This window comes from Sus scrofa, chromosome 12 (assembly GCF_000003025.6).
Source record: "Sus scrofa isolate TJ Tabasco breed Duroc chromosome 12, Sscrofa11.1, whole genome shotgun sequence".
Classification (NCBI taxonomy): Eukaryota; Metazoa; Chordata; class Mammalia; order Artiodactyla; family Suidae; genus Sus; species Sus scrofa.
Window position 1 is genome coordinate 31,463,336 of NC_010454.4, and position 15,935 is coordinate 31,479,270.

The following is a 15,935-nucleotide window of genomic DNA, read 5'->3' on the forward strand; positions in this document are numbered from 1 at the left end:
GGCTTCATCTTAAAATAATCTCTTTCAGTAGTTTGAGGGACACTAACTACTGTAACAAATGCCACCTCTCAGTGGCTTAAGGCTCACACACCAGGCAGTGCAGGAATTCCTGGTCGATGGGTGGCTTTTCTTTTCTTTGAGTGGCAATTTTGAGACCCCAGCTTCTTCCAGCTCATGGCTTTGCTACCCACTAGGGCCTCAGCGTTCTCTCTGAGTTCAGTCATGGATGAGGAGTGAGAGTAGAGACCGAACTCCAGCGCTGTTCTTAAAAACCCCCGGGCCCACAAGACACAAACATCAACTATCTCCCCATCCATTCTCAGGAACTAGTCACGTGCTTACATAAGGATGTAGGGGGAACTAAGAAATGTAGTCTCTGCCTGGGAGCTGCCTCCTGGTAACAACTTTACAGTATGGGTATATGAGGATGTACAGAAATACCAACTACAGAATTCTCTAAAATTGTTTCGTAGTGTCCAATAGTCCAGTGTATGGGTACCAGTGTCAGTAGGCCATGTTCTTAGAGGTCTTTTGTATTTTTTTATCCTTCCACAATCAAAAACAGCATCAATTTTTTAAAGTTATCCCCAAACTATAGCCTGAGACTATAGAACAATTTCTTTTTCTTTCTTTCTTTCTCTTTATTGTTTCAGCTTTATACTTAAGATATTTTTGGTTTTATGCAATGATTGACAGCAATCTAAGCCAGGGCATATTATTTCAAAAAATGTAATTCATATTTTCAGGACTTTTCAGTATTCCTTTTTTATAAGTCTAGTGACATAGTAAATTTTTCCAATATTATACATAAGTAATATATTACTATAACTTTAGATTCTTATAATATAGTGTAATATCTAGGCCTAAAGACATTTTTCTTTTTTTTTTTTTGTCTTTTCTAGGGCCACACCCGCGGCATATGGAGGTTCCCAGGCTAGGGGTCTAGTCAGAGCTGTAGCCGCCAGCCTATGCAACAGTCCAGCAATGCAGGATCCAAGCCATGTCTTCGACCTACACCACAGCTCAGGGCAACTCTGGATCCTTAACCCACTGAGCGAGGCCAGGAATCAAACCCGAAACCTCATGGTTCCTAGTCAGGTTCGTTAACCACTGCACCATGATGGGAACTCTGACATTTTTAATTAATTGGATTTTTTAAATTTCAAAATGTATCTGATGTATTTCTTAATAAACAGTACCATAAATATAGAATAGAAATAAAATTTGCTTCAAGACTAACGATTTGAATGGGATCCTACTAATATTTGATCAGAGCCTCACTGGATTTCCAAATGCCTAATTATAAAATGTTCAAAGTATTCTGTGATATTTACAAAGTTCATTAATGAAAAATATTCATTTTGATTTTAAGCGTATACTTCCAAAAATATGTCAGAGGGAACTCTCTCTATATATATACATATACATATGAAAACAAACTGCTTCCACTTTTCTCTCAAACATGTTTCTACATGGATCCTTTCTATTACTAATCTGAAGTCATCCTCATAACCCATGTCTGACAAGATTACAATACTGTCTCACCAAGGTTTGGTACCTTTTTTATAGTTTTATGGACATGGTTCACTTTCTGTTCTTGCTTTCTGATTTGTTTTCAATTGGGAATATTTTTTGTTAAATCTTTTTTTTTTTTCATTACTACTTGCAGTTTATGACCAGGTGTAAAATTTTTCAACAATTCCAAGATAGTGAAACCAGAGAGAGCTTTATTTTCTGGCTAGTATGAGTATTATATATACACGAGTACCCGCCTACCCCCCACCAAAAAAAAAAAAAAAAAAAAAAAAGAACATCATAAATTAATCACTTTGGCCTATTCTGCAGCTTTATCTTAAATAGATAAAATAATACATGCAATCTTGCTAAATTCACAATGACATATAAATAGTATCATTTACAGTGGAAGATTAACAAAAGAACCTCTCTCATCATTCTAAACTGTTATAAGAATAAATTTCTACAAAACTAGCACACTTTTTTGTCTTGAAACCACTTTTCTCTTAACAGGCTGTCCTAAATTTTTATTTTGAAAGAAAACATTTTGTATGCTAGGAGGTAAGAAACATAAGGAAGATAATTATAATGGGATTTAAATAATTCACTTACATTTCTTTGCCAATAAAATAAAGCATGTTCTCTTAGGTTTTTTTTAATAAGCTCTAAAATATGTCTTTCAAATTTCTAATATTATAAAAGAAAAAACACACTATCACTTTCCCAGCTCAAATATTACTGTTTTCCAACAACAGATTTGGCAATCATGCAAAGGCAAGTAGTATTAGGCTTTTTAGAATTTCAAATATATCTGAACTGCTGTTGATTGCTCCCCAAATCAGGTCAGATGCACTCTCTGCAGGAACATTTGCCAGAGGTACTGTATGTTCAAATGGAAGATTTTCATGTTTCATAGTCAGCCTCATTTATTTTCCAGACCTCTAAATTTTTCATACTAAGTAGCAGCATCTCACTTTGTGAACCATGGGGTCTTTATTAATTAAACAGAGTCAATAGGGCTGATTTATTCTCTCTCTCTTCTCAGTTGAATTACCAAGTACACAAACCAGAGAGAAAATATTTCTAATGCTAGAATGTTCTCCAAGCCAGCAAATCTGGGATTATCTCATCATACTGATTATGTCAAAGCTCTTTAGTCACAGTGCTCACTGGGACATAAAATTGAATGGAATACGCACAAATGGCACCATTCCAGCATTGCAGGAAGAATTCCAAGTTTTTCCAACAATATTCAGAAAGCCCTAATTATTTAAAAAAAAAAATCAGCCATGATCATTTATTGAATATCTACTTTTTGCCAGGCATTTTACATGCATTACCTGAGTTTTAGAAGCATTGGTCCTAAATGCTTTTACTAAAAACCCAGGTGTGAAATATGTACTTGAAGCACAAAACACTAACTCTCTGTTGTTTCACTTTTATTTTTTCCAGTGAGTGACTGTTGTATTTCCATGTTTGGTGCTAAGGTGTGTGTTTCTTAAACATGTACAGAGAAGCATGTTTTGAACATAAGATTAATCAATTAATATTAATATTTTATTGCATTATTTTGTATTTGGAGAAAGATGTTCATCAATAAAAAGCATTTAACGAAGGTTACTGTCAAGGATGACTTTCTATGTAGAACTTTCTAATATTCATTGCTTAGAGTCCATCACTACATTTTTTCCAAAATTTTACTTTTGCTTGTTTTATATTATCAATTCAGTGGAATGTCCATATACGAGCCGTTATTGAGAATTTTTTTCAGCTGCATAAGAAGGCATGCACCCAAGCTTATCCCTTAGGTCATTGTTCTGGTTTTTCTTCCTTTTCACCCTCCCCGGTTAGGGAGGAAGGATTTATAGTAATTTAAATTAAAGTCTCTTCTTTGGACTGACATATTATAAAAGTGCTGAGAACTAGGAAAGCAAGTATACCAAGATGGTAAAAATTAGCACATCAAGCGTCTCCCTTTGAGTTTTAGACGGGTGCTTTGTACAGGACAGTGTGTCCTCATTTCCCCTTGCAGTGGTATTCTAGACCTCTGTGTTACACTCCCTGGTAATTCGTTAAAATCACTTTCAATTTAGGCAGCTTTCCAGCTTTAAAAAGGCCTTGAAACAAGTTAACCTATGCAGAATCAAATGCTTTAGGAAGTGTAGCCTCTATAATAAGAAATTCCATTAAACCATTTTAAAGAGATAATAGTAATGTGGATTACTGTCAAAAGAATAATGATTCTTTGTGTCACACACTGCGAGGCTTCAAAACCGTGAAGATATCTAGGCGTGGCCACCTCCACCTTGATTTTTCAACAACTTAAGTGCATTTACCCTATTGTGAAACTATAAGTCATCTTTGTCCGTGCAAAGCTGCACTTTCAATATTTAAACAGAGGAGTTACAGGAGTTCCCATCGTGGCTCAGTGGTTAACGAATCCGACTAAGAACCATGAGGTTGAGGGTTCGATCTCTGGCCTTGCTCAGTGGGTTAAGGATCCAGCATTGCTGTGAGCTATGGTGTAGACTGTGTATGCAGCTTGGATCCCGTGTTGCTGTGGCTGTGGCGTAGGCTGGGGGCTACAGCTCCAATTAGACCCCTAGCCTGGGAGCCTCCATATGCCAGGGGAGTAGTCCTAGAAAAGGCAAAAAAAAAAAAAAAAAAAAAAGAGACTGAACAAAAGAGTATTTGACCATAGAATCTGTATTGGGGGATATGGATAGAATTTAGAGAATGGGATTGAAAACAAAAACAAATCCAGTAATGCCAGTGGAACTGACCATTTGTTCTAAGTCCAATATTTCAGCTATTGTCATCAACAGCCAAAAAAGCAAGGGCCTTTTTGTGATAGATCTCAACTTGTGCTCAAGGGAACACTCATCAATGTGCACTAACAGAGGCGTGTCAGTCTGAGTAACATTGCAAACACTTGGAAAGCTGTAAAGCATATTTGTATATTTAAGGCTCTGGTGAATCTTACAGTAAAGAAATCTAACTACGTTTAAACTAGTGAACCCCAAATGTATTTGACCATAGAATTCTCTTTTTTATGTAACATAACATGTATTAAAAACCCTGGTAACACACTTGGAAATGTTATTCTGTAAGGTAAGAGGCACTTTCAGATCCACAAATCTTATTTATTCTTTGTAAGTGCCAGCCCTCAGATGGACTTGATCAAAGACAGGATGCTGCTCTGAGTTTGAGTTTGGGCAGGATATGGGCAGGGGAAGCTGGTCTAGGATGAATAGGTTAGGTGGGTGGGGGGCGGGGGGGCAAACCAGGGCTAGAATGAAGATCCAAGGAGAAGAAACAAATCATCTCCATTCCAGAAGCTGCTGTCCAGCACTCAGGAGCTGGGCACATGTGGCGGATTTCAGAAAGTCAACCAGCCAAGGGCCAGGAGTTGGATATTATAGCTAAGAAACCCCATCCCACCAGCTAGGGGCACATTTAGTGATGATGTTTCACCACTCCCTGAACATGCCTTATATCTTTGTAATGTCCTTCCTTCCCTCTGTTTGTGTTCTTCCTGGAAATGCCTAGTCATTTGTTCTGAGAACGTGTTAGGCACCATAGATTCAGAGATAAACAGTTCCTGCCCTTGTGGAGCTTCATATGCCGAAAAATAAACAGGCATTGGTAATCTAGTGTAATGAGAGGTAAGGCCATGGGCACAGATTGGAGGACTCTTGAGGGAGATTTGGTTCTTTAGAATTAGTATGGGTCAGCTGGATAAATCAGATGGGAAGGAGGAAGACTGTAGCAGAGAAAAAAGTATTGTTGAGGCAGGTAAAAAATAAGGTATTTCATACCAAGGAGTATGTATTTGATCCAGAAGGCATTGGTTGGCACTGAATTTTTAGCAGGTGAGCAACAGTCTATGATTTGTCATTTAGAAAGATCTCTTGAGAGTTCCCACTGTGGCACGGTGGGTTAAGAATCTGACTGCAGTGGCTCAGGTTGCTGTGGAGGTGCAGGTTCGATCCCTGGCCTGGAAACTTCCATATTCTATGAGTGCAACCATTTAAAAAAAAAAAAAGGAAGAAAGGGAGGGAGGAAAGAGGGAGGGAGGAAAGAGAGGGAAGGAAGGAACAGCAGGATCTCTTGGCTGGAGTGGAGAATGAATGAGCAAACTAGAACAGACAGACCAGACCAGATGTTTCAGTGACCCAGGCTAGAGCACTGGAAAAAAGAGAGGAAGGAAATGATTCCAGAGCTGTTACAGCAAGGACTTGCTGGTGGGTAAGGAAGAGCAAGGAGTCAAAGAAGATGCGTTCTGCATTGTTTTTTTACCTAAGAAGAAGGAGAGAAGTGAGTTTTGTTGAGCCTAAAAGCATGTCTAAAAACCTGTTGGATCCAGTTCCAGCTGCTTCCTAATTCAGGGGAACTATAGTGGAGTGGAAGCAGTGTCACTGGGATCCCTACTTGGATGGTGGGCAGAAGGACCGTCTTTCAGAGTGTAACTGCATCCCTTCTTCTTCCCAAGTCATGTGACGCAGACTACATCCTGGATACATCCCGTGATGAGTGCGCTGAGCCTGTCCTGCTCAGAGGAGAATGAAGAGGATTGCTCCAGAGAACTTCCTGACCAGAAGAACTGATGGCTTTCTGTGGCAAGCTGAGCGCCATGGGGCTCTGGCATTTCCATCTACACGGATGACCCCGAAAACGCGGCATGCAAAATAGGAGTAAAACACACACTACTTAATGAAATTGTGAAATGGGGACTCTTGATTTAGGCTATTTTTGTATAACTTTTTGATATAACTGTATATAGTCACAAAATTGATGGCCACTAGAGTAGTTCTTTAAGAATAATCTTGCCATGTTTTTTGAAAGCATCTATAATGAGATTTTATAATATGTGTAATTTTTCATGTGTAATTAGATCTTTGTAATATTATAGTTCTTGATAGAACTTCCGATCCAGTGGTTTTTTTTATAGTTAAGACATACTGAAAAATTATGTGAACCTAGTGAAATACTTCATTTATTTGATAATTCACTAACCTGTTATATGCATATCTTACGAAAGCGGTTTAAGCAAGCTTTTGGGAGTTCTGAAGGATCAATTTAGATAACAATCTCATAGACCCCTGGATACATCTTTATATCCTTATGGTATGTTCTAATTTACAAAATGCTTGTCAGACCCTGTTTTGTGTAAACCATGCTGCGTATGAGGCAGATCCAGTGGGTGTTTTTCAGTTAGGGAATTAGCTCAAAGAAATGAAGCACCTTGTCCTGGAGCTGAGGCTCACACCCACATCTTCTGATTCCACATCCAGACCCCTCACCCCGCACCCTACTGCCCCTGCAGAGACAGATTGCAGCCCAACACACAGGGCCCCAGGGCTCTGTTGATGCAGCTGAACTCTACAGCTGTGCACCTCAGGGGCCACAGAGGCATAAGGCACGTCGTCATTCAAACATGGCCCCACCTAACCCCACGGTTCTCCTCTAAACCCTCCCCCGAAACACCAAGGCAGGGCACAGCTTTGCAATGTTGTTTCAACAGGCTTCTTTCAGCTCCCATCAGGGATTTGCCCTGCCAGGGTTGCCCCTGCCAGAGGGAGCATCTGAAGGGAGCTGGTGAATCGAGGAGCACCCAGAATCTCTCTATCAAAAGAGAAATCCTTGAACTCCTGCTGTGCCTGACAAACTGACCTCATTATTGCTGATATCACCCTGCAGACTGATCCTGCTTTTGATCTTACTTCATTTTATTCTAAGGATGCTACTAGACAGTTTCTGGAAGGAATGAGCCGTTGACTTGGAGGGCTAAAGATTTTCTCTCAGTTTAATGATTTAAACCTGGGGCTAGGAAATGGGGTGGGGAGGGGCCTTAAGGGGGATGTGATACGGGGAGGAAGCCATTTTTAAATGCTCTCGGCATTAAGTACCAACTGAATAATAAAAAGGGACTTATCCTTACCCAGTGTTATTATATTGTTAGGTAATATACTTTGGAAGAAAGTGAGCAGGAATCATTCATTAATCAGAATCCTCTATGCCCAAGCCTCTATTCCCATAACACAGAGGAGTCACTGTGTCTTTGGGCCTCTTCTCTTCCCTTCTCTTCTGCACTCCCCACCCCACTACCACCTCTACAACCATCACTCCTCCTTTTTCTCTTCTTCTTCCTCTGCCTCCTTCTCTCTCTCTTCTCTCTTGCTCTCTCTCTCTTCCTCCCCTACCACCTCTGAGTAGGAAAAAGGAACTCAGAGCCTTGAGGATCCCCTGACTTACTGATTTTCAAACATCTTTTGGTGAAAAAGACTCATTTTTCAAGTGAATTCTTATGCAGAATCTCAATATATGTAACAGAATTTTTTTTAAATATTGTTGTTTTGCTTAGAACAAGACGGAGGCCTGGATCTCAATTAAAACAGCCACCGGCACTGCTATGCAGACCAAAAGCTCCTTAGACTATAGTGTGTTAGAGTCATCAATTGTAACCATTTTATAGATGAATAAGCTGAGATCCTAAGTTCATATGGGAAGTTAGTGGCCAGGTCAGACTTAGGCCTAGATCCTGTCTCCTAGTCACTAAATTTCAAAGGGTATGTCAAATAGATCTATATTGTAAATATACATGTACATTGTGCTCACACATACATTTCTGAACATAGGTAGGATTTACGATGTATGTCTTGAATAATAACATAAGTCAAATCCAAGCTGATAACTAGTCATTAGCCCTGAGAAAAGTTTCAGAATGGCTGGAGAAGACTTGTGTTTCGCCTGACAGCTCTGCGCATGTTAGGAAGCTTTAGGGAGACAGGCTTAGAGGGAAGGACCTAAGGGAGATCTTTCTTTGTGTCTGGCAGAGATGACAGATTCTCAGACACCCCAAGTTACTTGTGTATGTCAGTATCTATAATTCTGAAAGTACAGACTTTTTTGTTGTTGCCAAATTAAAGTTCCCTCACCTTATTGGGAGTGTTTTTCTAATTTGCTTTTGGTGAGAAAAATACAAGAAATGCTGGAGTCACTTGGCATCAAAGTTTTCAGGACACACGTCACTAGTGGACACCTCGTATGTTAACTTTGTTTTTGTGCCCCTTTCCTCCCTGCTTCCTAATGAATACCTAATGGAAAAGGCCTATAAATGTTGTAATGATATTATTAACTGGGCATTTTGCGCCATACATTGTGGTGTGCATTTTGTATCTATTATTTCATTCTTTTCTTAAAACAGTTCCATGAAGTAGAAACTATGATCATTCCCATTTTGTAGAGAAGTTTAGGATTAGAGAGTATTGCTCATCTTTTCATCAGGGTCACACAGTACCTGTGAGTGGAAGCTGAGGCTCAAGTCTTGAAGGGCCCTTCTCTTAAACCACTGTGCAGAGCCACTTAGAGCCATTGTGTATGACACCAGCAGCAGAGCTGGAGTCTATGGGTGAGTTTTACAAAGAGGCAAATTCCAGTTCAGTGTGATAAGGAGCTTTGTGGTAGCTAGGATGCATCAGGAAAGAATTCCCCAGGAGAAAGTGGAAGCCATGTCCCAGGAAGTGTTCTGTCCATCTGAACTCCTCATTAGGGGAATGTTGCTGAGAAGTTTCAGGATCTGAACTGGCTGGACCATTTGAGCACTGTCTGAGATTTCTTCTTCATGTGTCTGTGAGCTCCAAACCAACAGATAAATGCCCCAGAAGAGCTCAAAGAAACATGTGGTGGGGATTCTTTAAGAATCCTTATTCAGGGAGTCCCTGTTGTGGCTCAGTGGTAACGAACCCAACTAGTATCCATGAGAATGTGGGTTCAATCCCTGGCCTTGCTCAGCGGGTTAAGAATCCGGCATTGCCATGAGCTCTGGTGTAGATCACAGACGTAGTAGTTGGGATCCCACATTGCTGTGGTTGTGGTATAGGCCGGCAGCTCAGATTCACCTGTTAGGTTGGGAAGTTCCGTATGCTACAGGTGTGGCCCTAAAAATACAAAAAAAAAAAAAAAGAATCCTTATCCAGGAAGTTCCCTGGTGGTCTAGTGATTAGGCCCAGAGCTTTTACTACTGTGGCCCAGGTTTAATCCCTAGTCTGGAAACTGAGATTCTACATCAAGCTGCTGCATGCCACAGCCGAAAAAAAACGGTTCTTATTCAATACAGGTAGAACACCCAAATTATTCTGGATTGAGCCAACCTTTGTCTAACCCACCTTTCTTTAATATAAGTCAATCTAATTCATTGGTCAGTGTACACTCTCCTCTACTGACACACTGAATCAGATTTTAGGATTAGAAAATCTCAGTGTTCTAATGTGCTTGCATCTCACTTTACTCAAGAGTGACCAGGCTTAGCCTTCCTTCCTTACTTATTCTCAGAATATTGACCTACCACCAACAATGTGCCAAGCATGGTGAAACTGGGTAACAGCGAACCATTTCCTGGGATCTGCTTACTGTTGGTTAAAGAGTTAAAGGCTTCTCAGATGGCCAGAGTTGAATAGCTTCTCTTTAATTCTTGAATGTTAAAGATAATCTGGTTCCATTTAAAAAAAAAAAAAAAACAAAAAAAACCCAAGTAGTATAGAATTGCATAAAGCTTAAAAAAACAGCCCATATCACTTTCCAGAGGTAGCCATCACTAGTAATTTGATGAGTATTTTTACTCAAAGGAAACCATACTGTTAAGCATCTGTCTTTTGACTTAATATGGTCATTTTCTTCAGGGTAATACATAGACTATTATCTTTCAAATGTCTGAATAAAATATCACTACCCAGGTAACTCATAATTTCCATAGCCAGCAATCTACTGATGAACACCCAGGCTGTTTTGTTTTTTTTTTTTTTAATAATTTTTTTATTTTCCCACTGTACAGCAAGGGGGTCAGGTTATCCTTACATGTATACATTACAATTACATTTTTCCCCCACCCTTTGTTCTGTTGCAACATGAGTATCTAGACAAAGTTCTCAATGCTATTCAGCAGGATCTCCTTGTAAATCTATTCTAAATTGTGTCTGATAAGCCCAAGCTCCCGATCCCTCCCACTCCCTCCCGAGGCTGTTTTAAATTATCTTTGGTTACTAACAATGCCACAGTGACCATTCTCACGCTCATTAAATCCTTTTCCTCACATATCTATGCACTGATGATACATTCATTAAAAAGGTGAATCAGTACATTAAAATTACGTTCATTTTAATTTTGGTAGATCATCAGAAGTTCTCCTCCATAAAAATATAACCAATTTACACTCTCGCAAGAGTGTATGGGAGCTTTTTTTCTATATATTACTGTACTATTTTTAGTCCAAAGATTGCCAATAACTTTTCTGATTGTCCCTAGGAGAGTAATCCTCTTTCCATCATTGTCTTAAGAACCTGAGTTTTTTCATCACTGAGTTTTAGTTGTCCCTTGGCAGCAGAGGCTGGACATAGGGGAGTCCAACAGTGACCAGTTCACTCTGTGTTGAACACATCATTACTATCAGCTTTTAACTTCAAAGTATTGACCTTTGCTGCCATATATATTGGTGGTGAGAACCAACTTTTAAATGAGCTGCTTTGGGTGAGAGGCCTTGGTAAAGCCCAGTACAGACGCACTTTGAGCCTTGGTTTCTCCACCTTTATGAAGAGGATAGTAATCCCCCGACTCTTCCCAACCCTTTTCGGCCCAGCAGAGCACCTGCTCAATGCCAGACGAAGTGCAGGGCCTCAAAGATGCCACACTGAGTAGTTATGATTCCCAAATCAGGATCCTGTAGTCCAAAACCTTTTTTCCTTTCTTTCCTTTTTCTTCAAAAATCTTTTATTTTTCTTAAAGGAATAAGAAGTTAAGGGTTTGTTTGGTAAGAACCCCTGAAGAGAAACTCTTTCTCACTCTCTTTAATATGAATAATTCCAAAATAATATTAACTAGAAATGGAAGAAAAGGAACATACTGTATGAAGGGCCTCTTCAATAATAAATGCTAAGCAGCTGTAAAAATACAGAGTCAAATGATACTTTCATAAAGTGTTTGCAAAATTAGAAAATATTATCCTTTTTCTAGGAGGAAATGGACATTTTTATTTTCTCTGCTAAGTAATATGTAACAATTTCAAAAGTCAACAAACTCGAATGTTACAGTATACAGAACAAAGAGAACTAAGCCAAAGTTAAAACAGCTTCCATGCTCTACTGGCTATAAATTTCGAGAGGATGAGAACTTTAAAATAGACTATGTCTGTGAACTTAACTTTAGAAATAAAATCCCGAGATGTTTTAACCACGCCTATCCACACATAATAGCACTGTGCCTGCATGATGATTATGTAAATATTCAATGCAATTCTGTATTTGCTTTCTTCATATGACTCTTTCCATTTAACTAATATGGCTTTTGTTATTTTTTTAAGTTCGAATTTCACTCCCAGGGTACAGGGGTGGTCTGAAGGAACGTGGCATCAGATTAATAGCTCTGACCCCTTTCCAGTCCTGTTCCCTCATCACCAAAATATTCTATATCACTTTACCCTTTTATTCCCCTTTACATTGTTTCTCAATTTGTAATGATCTTTTTGTTTATTGTCTTCTTTAATAATGAGAGTAAGAATGGGAGTGAGCTCCCTGATGGTAGGGATTTGTCTCCTTCACCACTGTAGGAAAGATCTAGCACCATGAGGGAGGGTCTAACAGGGCCTGTCACAGAGTAGGTGTTCATTATACACTTGCCAAATAGAATGGGTAATGTGCTGTCCATAACTAGGACTTAGTTCCCACTTTTAACTCTTATGCCCTTGTATTTATCCACTTAAAACACTTGGTGCTACCAGATGCCAGACACCACTACAAAGTCCTAGAGATTCAATGCAAAGCAGATGGGGTCCTAGCCTTTATGTGATTTATATTTTATGCAAAGGACGTTCAACCAAAGCTTTTTCCATTTATTTTCTTTATTCCCCTTCTTTATCCTGTATCTGAACTTCTAGGCCCTTTAATGTTCATTGCCTCAAGAAAGGTGTGTGACATCAGAAAGCAGAGGAATGCATGCTCTTTTGAGTTTCAAAAATCTGGCTCCTTAGGGAACTGGAAAGGATTCATGATTTAGATCAAAGATGTGAGAGCACATAGGAGGAAGAGCAAAGTGTTCCTACTTCCTGTTTAGGAAAAATTTTCCTTGCCATGGTAAAGAAGAAAGAACAAAAATGTTGGGAAGGCTGAGAGAAAGGGGCAGGGCCCCACCTCCTGGGCCACCTTCCTGGGAGCGGCAAAACCCAATTATATGTGTTAGTTTTGAAAGCAGAGAAGGCCCATTCCTTGCTGTACCCTAGGATGGAAATGACTGCATGGTGTGTGTAGCAGATGGAGCCTTGAACCGCTTCACTGAGCTTCCTCTGGCTTCCTCACCTGTGGCCCAGATTGGAAGATCAGATTGATTTCTATGAACCCAAAAGGATCCAAGAAGTAACAGGAGGACCAACTGGACCTGACTGAGGATGTTTTCCCTATTCAATCCACATAGCCTCTCAGTGGAACCCAATTTGGACAGTGACATCAGACCATCCAAACCCAGAGGGCCCTGGCACTAAGTCCGCCTCTCAGAGATTAGCAATGACCAGAGAATGGAGAGAACAGCAAGTTGACTGAGATTAGTTATGGGTCAAGATCATTTATTCCCTATCCCTGATGGTTCCTGGATGGTAAATACTCCTTTAGCGTAATACCTCTGGCCTATCTCTGCCTCTGCACCCTCAGGTAGGAACTTACATGCTTGGTGAGTATGGCATAAAGAAAAGGACATGGACTGTTTTTAGAACATTTCTTACTATAGTCTCCTGTCTCTGATCCATGCAAACACTGCCTATTTGTTTTTCAGGTCTTTCTCATGTATTACCTGGATAATGACAATGGAGGCAATATACATTTCTCCCTCCCTGTGACACCCGTTTCCATTCTTGACCCCTTCCTCTTTTTCTCCAGCCTCATTTAGCATCCCCAGTAGTCACTCAGATAGACCGTCCTGTGTAGGAAGTGTCTTCTGCCTCATATCCTTATCAGATTGCTTCTCATCCTTCAAGGCAAGCTCAATTCGCCTCCTGTGTAAGATCCTCGCCCAAGGTGCCCTCCCCATGCCCAGCACTGGCACTCTCCAGGTGCCCCCCTGCATTGGTTCACCCATGTCCGTCCAACTTCCCCACTAGGGGGTGGTGGAGTAAGGAAACCCCCCCAAGATGAGGTGCTGACCTGTTTGTCCAAACATCTTTACTAATTTATTTATATCTAGTGATCTGAGTTACTGAGTCTTCAAGGCTTGAGATCTGATCCCACCTTCTTTTGGGGGCTTCCTCTCTCCATATGGTAACAAGCATCAGAACCCTGGATAAAACCAACTAGTCTCTCTCACTGTGGCTATCCCATTCAACATCAGCAGCTAGGTGAGTAAATCAGTCAGAGATTGCCTTAGATAGTCTGTTGTTTCTTACTTGTCTATTGTAGCAGTGGGGTGTTTTTATCTAGAACCTGGACTGTGAGAAAGTTACCTGGGAGGAGACATGCCCTAAAACCCTTCCCCATCCCCCATACTGCAAACCTTTTCATAAAGCCTCAGTCGCACTATTTTTGCAATGACTTTGGGTGGGAAAGGGTGGCATCTGTCTGTCCTACTAACCTTTGAGCCCTTTAAATCGGTGTCCATGAATTGTTTTTTTATCCCTCTCACAGAGCATGACATGGTTCAATAAATGTTTATAGAATACATTTTAAAAGAGATTCATTGCTTTCAAAAATTTTTATGGCTGTTTCCTGCTTCTGATTGAGAAAAAAAAAAAAGGAAACGAAAAAGAAAATGAGATGAGGGTGAACTAAGCATGTCTGTACCAACTAGTTCTACTAGAGTTGGAACAATGTAATGGATTTTGCTGAGAAGAAAGTGTGTGCTGCATAAGTCTGACCATAAAACTCACAGTATGATTGCGGTGGAAACATTGTAAAGCACATGTGAAGACATGGTTGATTGCCCGAGGTTTTGAATACATAATAACAATGATTTTTGTAGGAAAGGGTAGATAAAGCCCAAAAGCAAAATACATGTGCATTTCAAGGCAACAGCATTAAACTTCAGTTCTGACAGGTTAATTAATCATATGGCTGAAGAATTGATTTGGCACAGGGAGTTATGTATAGCCACAGTATTCTGAAAGTTCAGAAATTATACCATTTGTAACTAAGCCCAGTGGAATTGCTTGTGTGTGCGGTTTCGCAATTGAGAAATTCATCTTTCATCAGCAAAATATGGGAAAACAGGAAGACAAAACAAATGGAGTGAATAATAAAGTTACTTGACATATAGATAGTTCAGGTCAGGTATTTCTCTGAAATGGAATTTGAAAAGACGTTTGTGGGCAGATCCTATTTCTGTATACTGAGTGGTTTTATCATTCAGGGAAGTAAACCATGCGTTGAATCTAATGCCAGGTTTTTATTTTAGTGTGGTGATCACATGGCTTATATATGATTCTGTGATCACCACAAAAAAATAAAATAAAAAAATAAAAAGTGGCACCAAATTAAAAGCAGCAGTTACTTCTCTAAGTAGTAAAAGTACGCAATATAAGGAAAATCTGAAGGGAATAATGTACATGATAGACTAAAGTCTACAAAATTTAAAGAATATGACACAATGGTGGCTCCTCACTCACAAATGGACCCTTGTTGTGACCCACACAAGGTGAAAAGTCTGTGAAGTTATCTCTGTTGTCCCCGTGTTGCTTGGTTGTTCATTGATTCCGTTCTTTCTATCTTTTTGAGTAGCATATTCCTGTTTAGTATTTCACAAAATGTAAGACACTATTCATTGTAAGACATATCATTATTTTATGTATCAATGAAAATGAAAAAAAAAGCATCTAAAATAGACATAGTACTTTGAATTTTTGTCTTATGGCCTTTTAAGTGAATCTAAGGACTACTTGAACGTAGTTTTTTTCCTCATGTATATATAAAGGAAAATGAAATACAAATAAATTGTAATATTCCTATAACTTTTTTTTTTTTTTTGTCTTTTTGCCTTTTCTAGGGCCGCTTCCTGCGGCATATGGAGGTTCCCAGGCTAGGGGGCTAATTGGAGCTGTAGCCACCGGCCTACGCCAGAGCCACAGCAACTCAGGATCCAAGCCGCCGTGTCTGCGACCTACACCACAGCTCACGGCAACGCCGGATCCTTAACCCACTGAGCAAGGGCAAGAATCGAACCCTCAACCTCATGATTCCTAGTCGGATTCATTAACCACTGAACCACTACGGAAACTCCCCTATAACTTCTATATATTCAGAATGGAACATTTCTGAACCTCTTATTTATTTTCCCTTTGGGAGAGCACATGGGGAAGTAGTTTATTTATTTAAAACAGAAGCAAACCAGTAATACACACCCAAAAGAGAAGTACAGGTGTGGGCGTTCTCCTGAACAAGGAAAGCCCTGAA

General features: G+C 39.8%; 1 protein-coding gene across 4 annotated transcripts in view; it reads left to right on the forward strand.

Moving 5' to 3' along the window:
• The window catches only part of STXBP4 (syntaxin binding protein 4), a 201,713-nt gene extending 186,220 nt beyond the window's left edge, over positions 1-15,493 (forward strand). For 3 of the 4 annotated variants that reach the window (XM_021067246.1, XM_021067244.1, XM_021067243.1), the window contains one exon: positions 6,008-6,444. In XM_021067246.1, coding sequence (XP_020922905.1) covers positions 6,008-6,122 — 115 coding nt within the window. In that variant the 3' untranslated portion in view covers positions 6,123-6,444. Of the gene's footprint in view, positions 1-6,007 lie in introns of all 4 variants that reach the window. The other variant, XM_021067245.1, reaches the window with a different exon arrangement.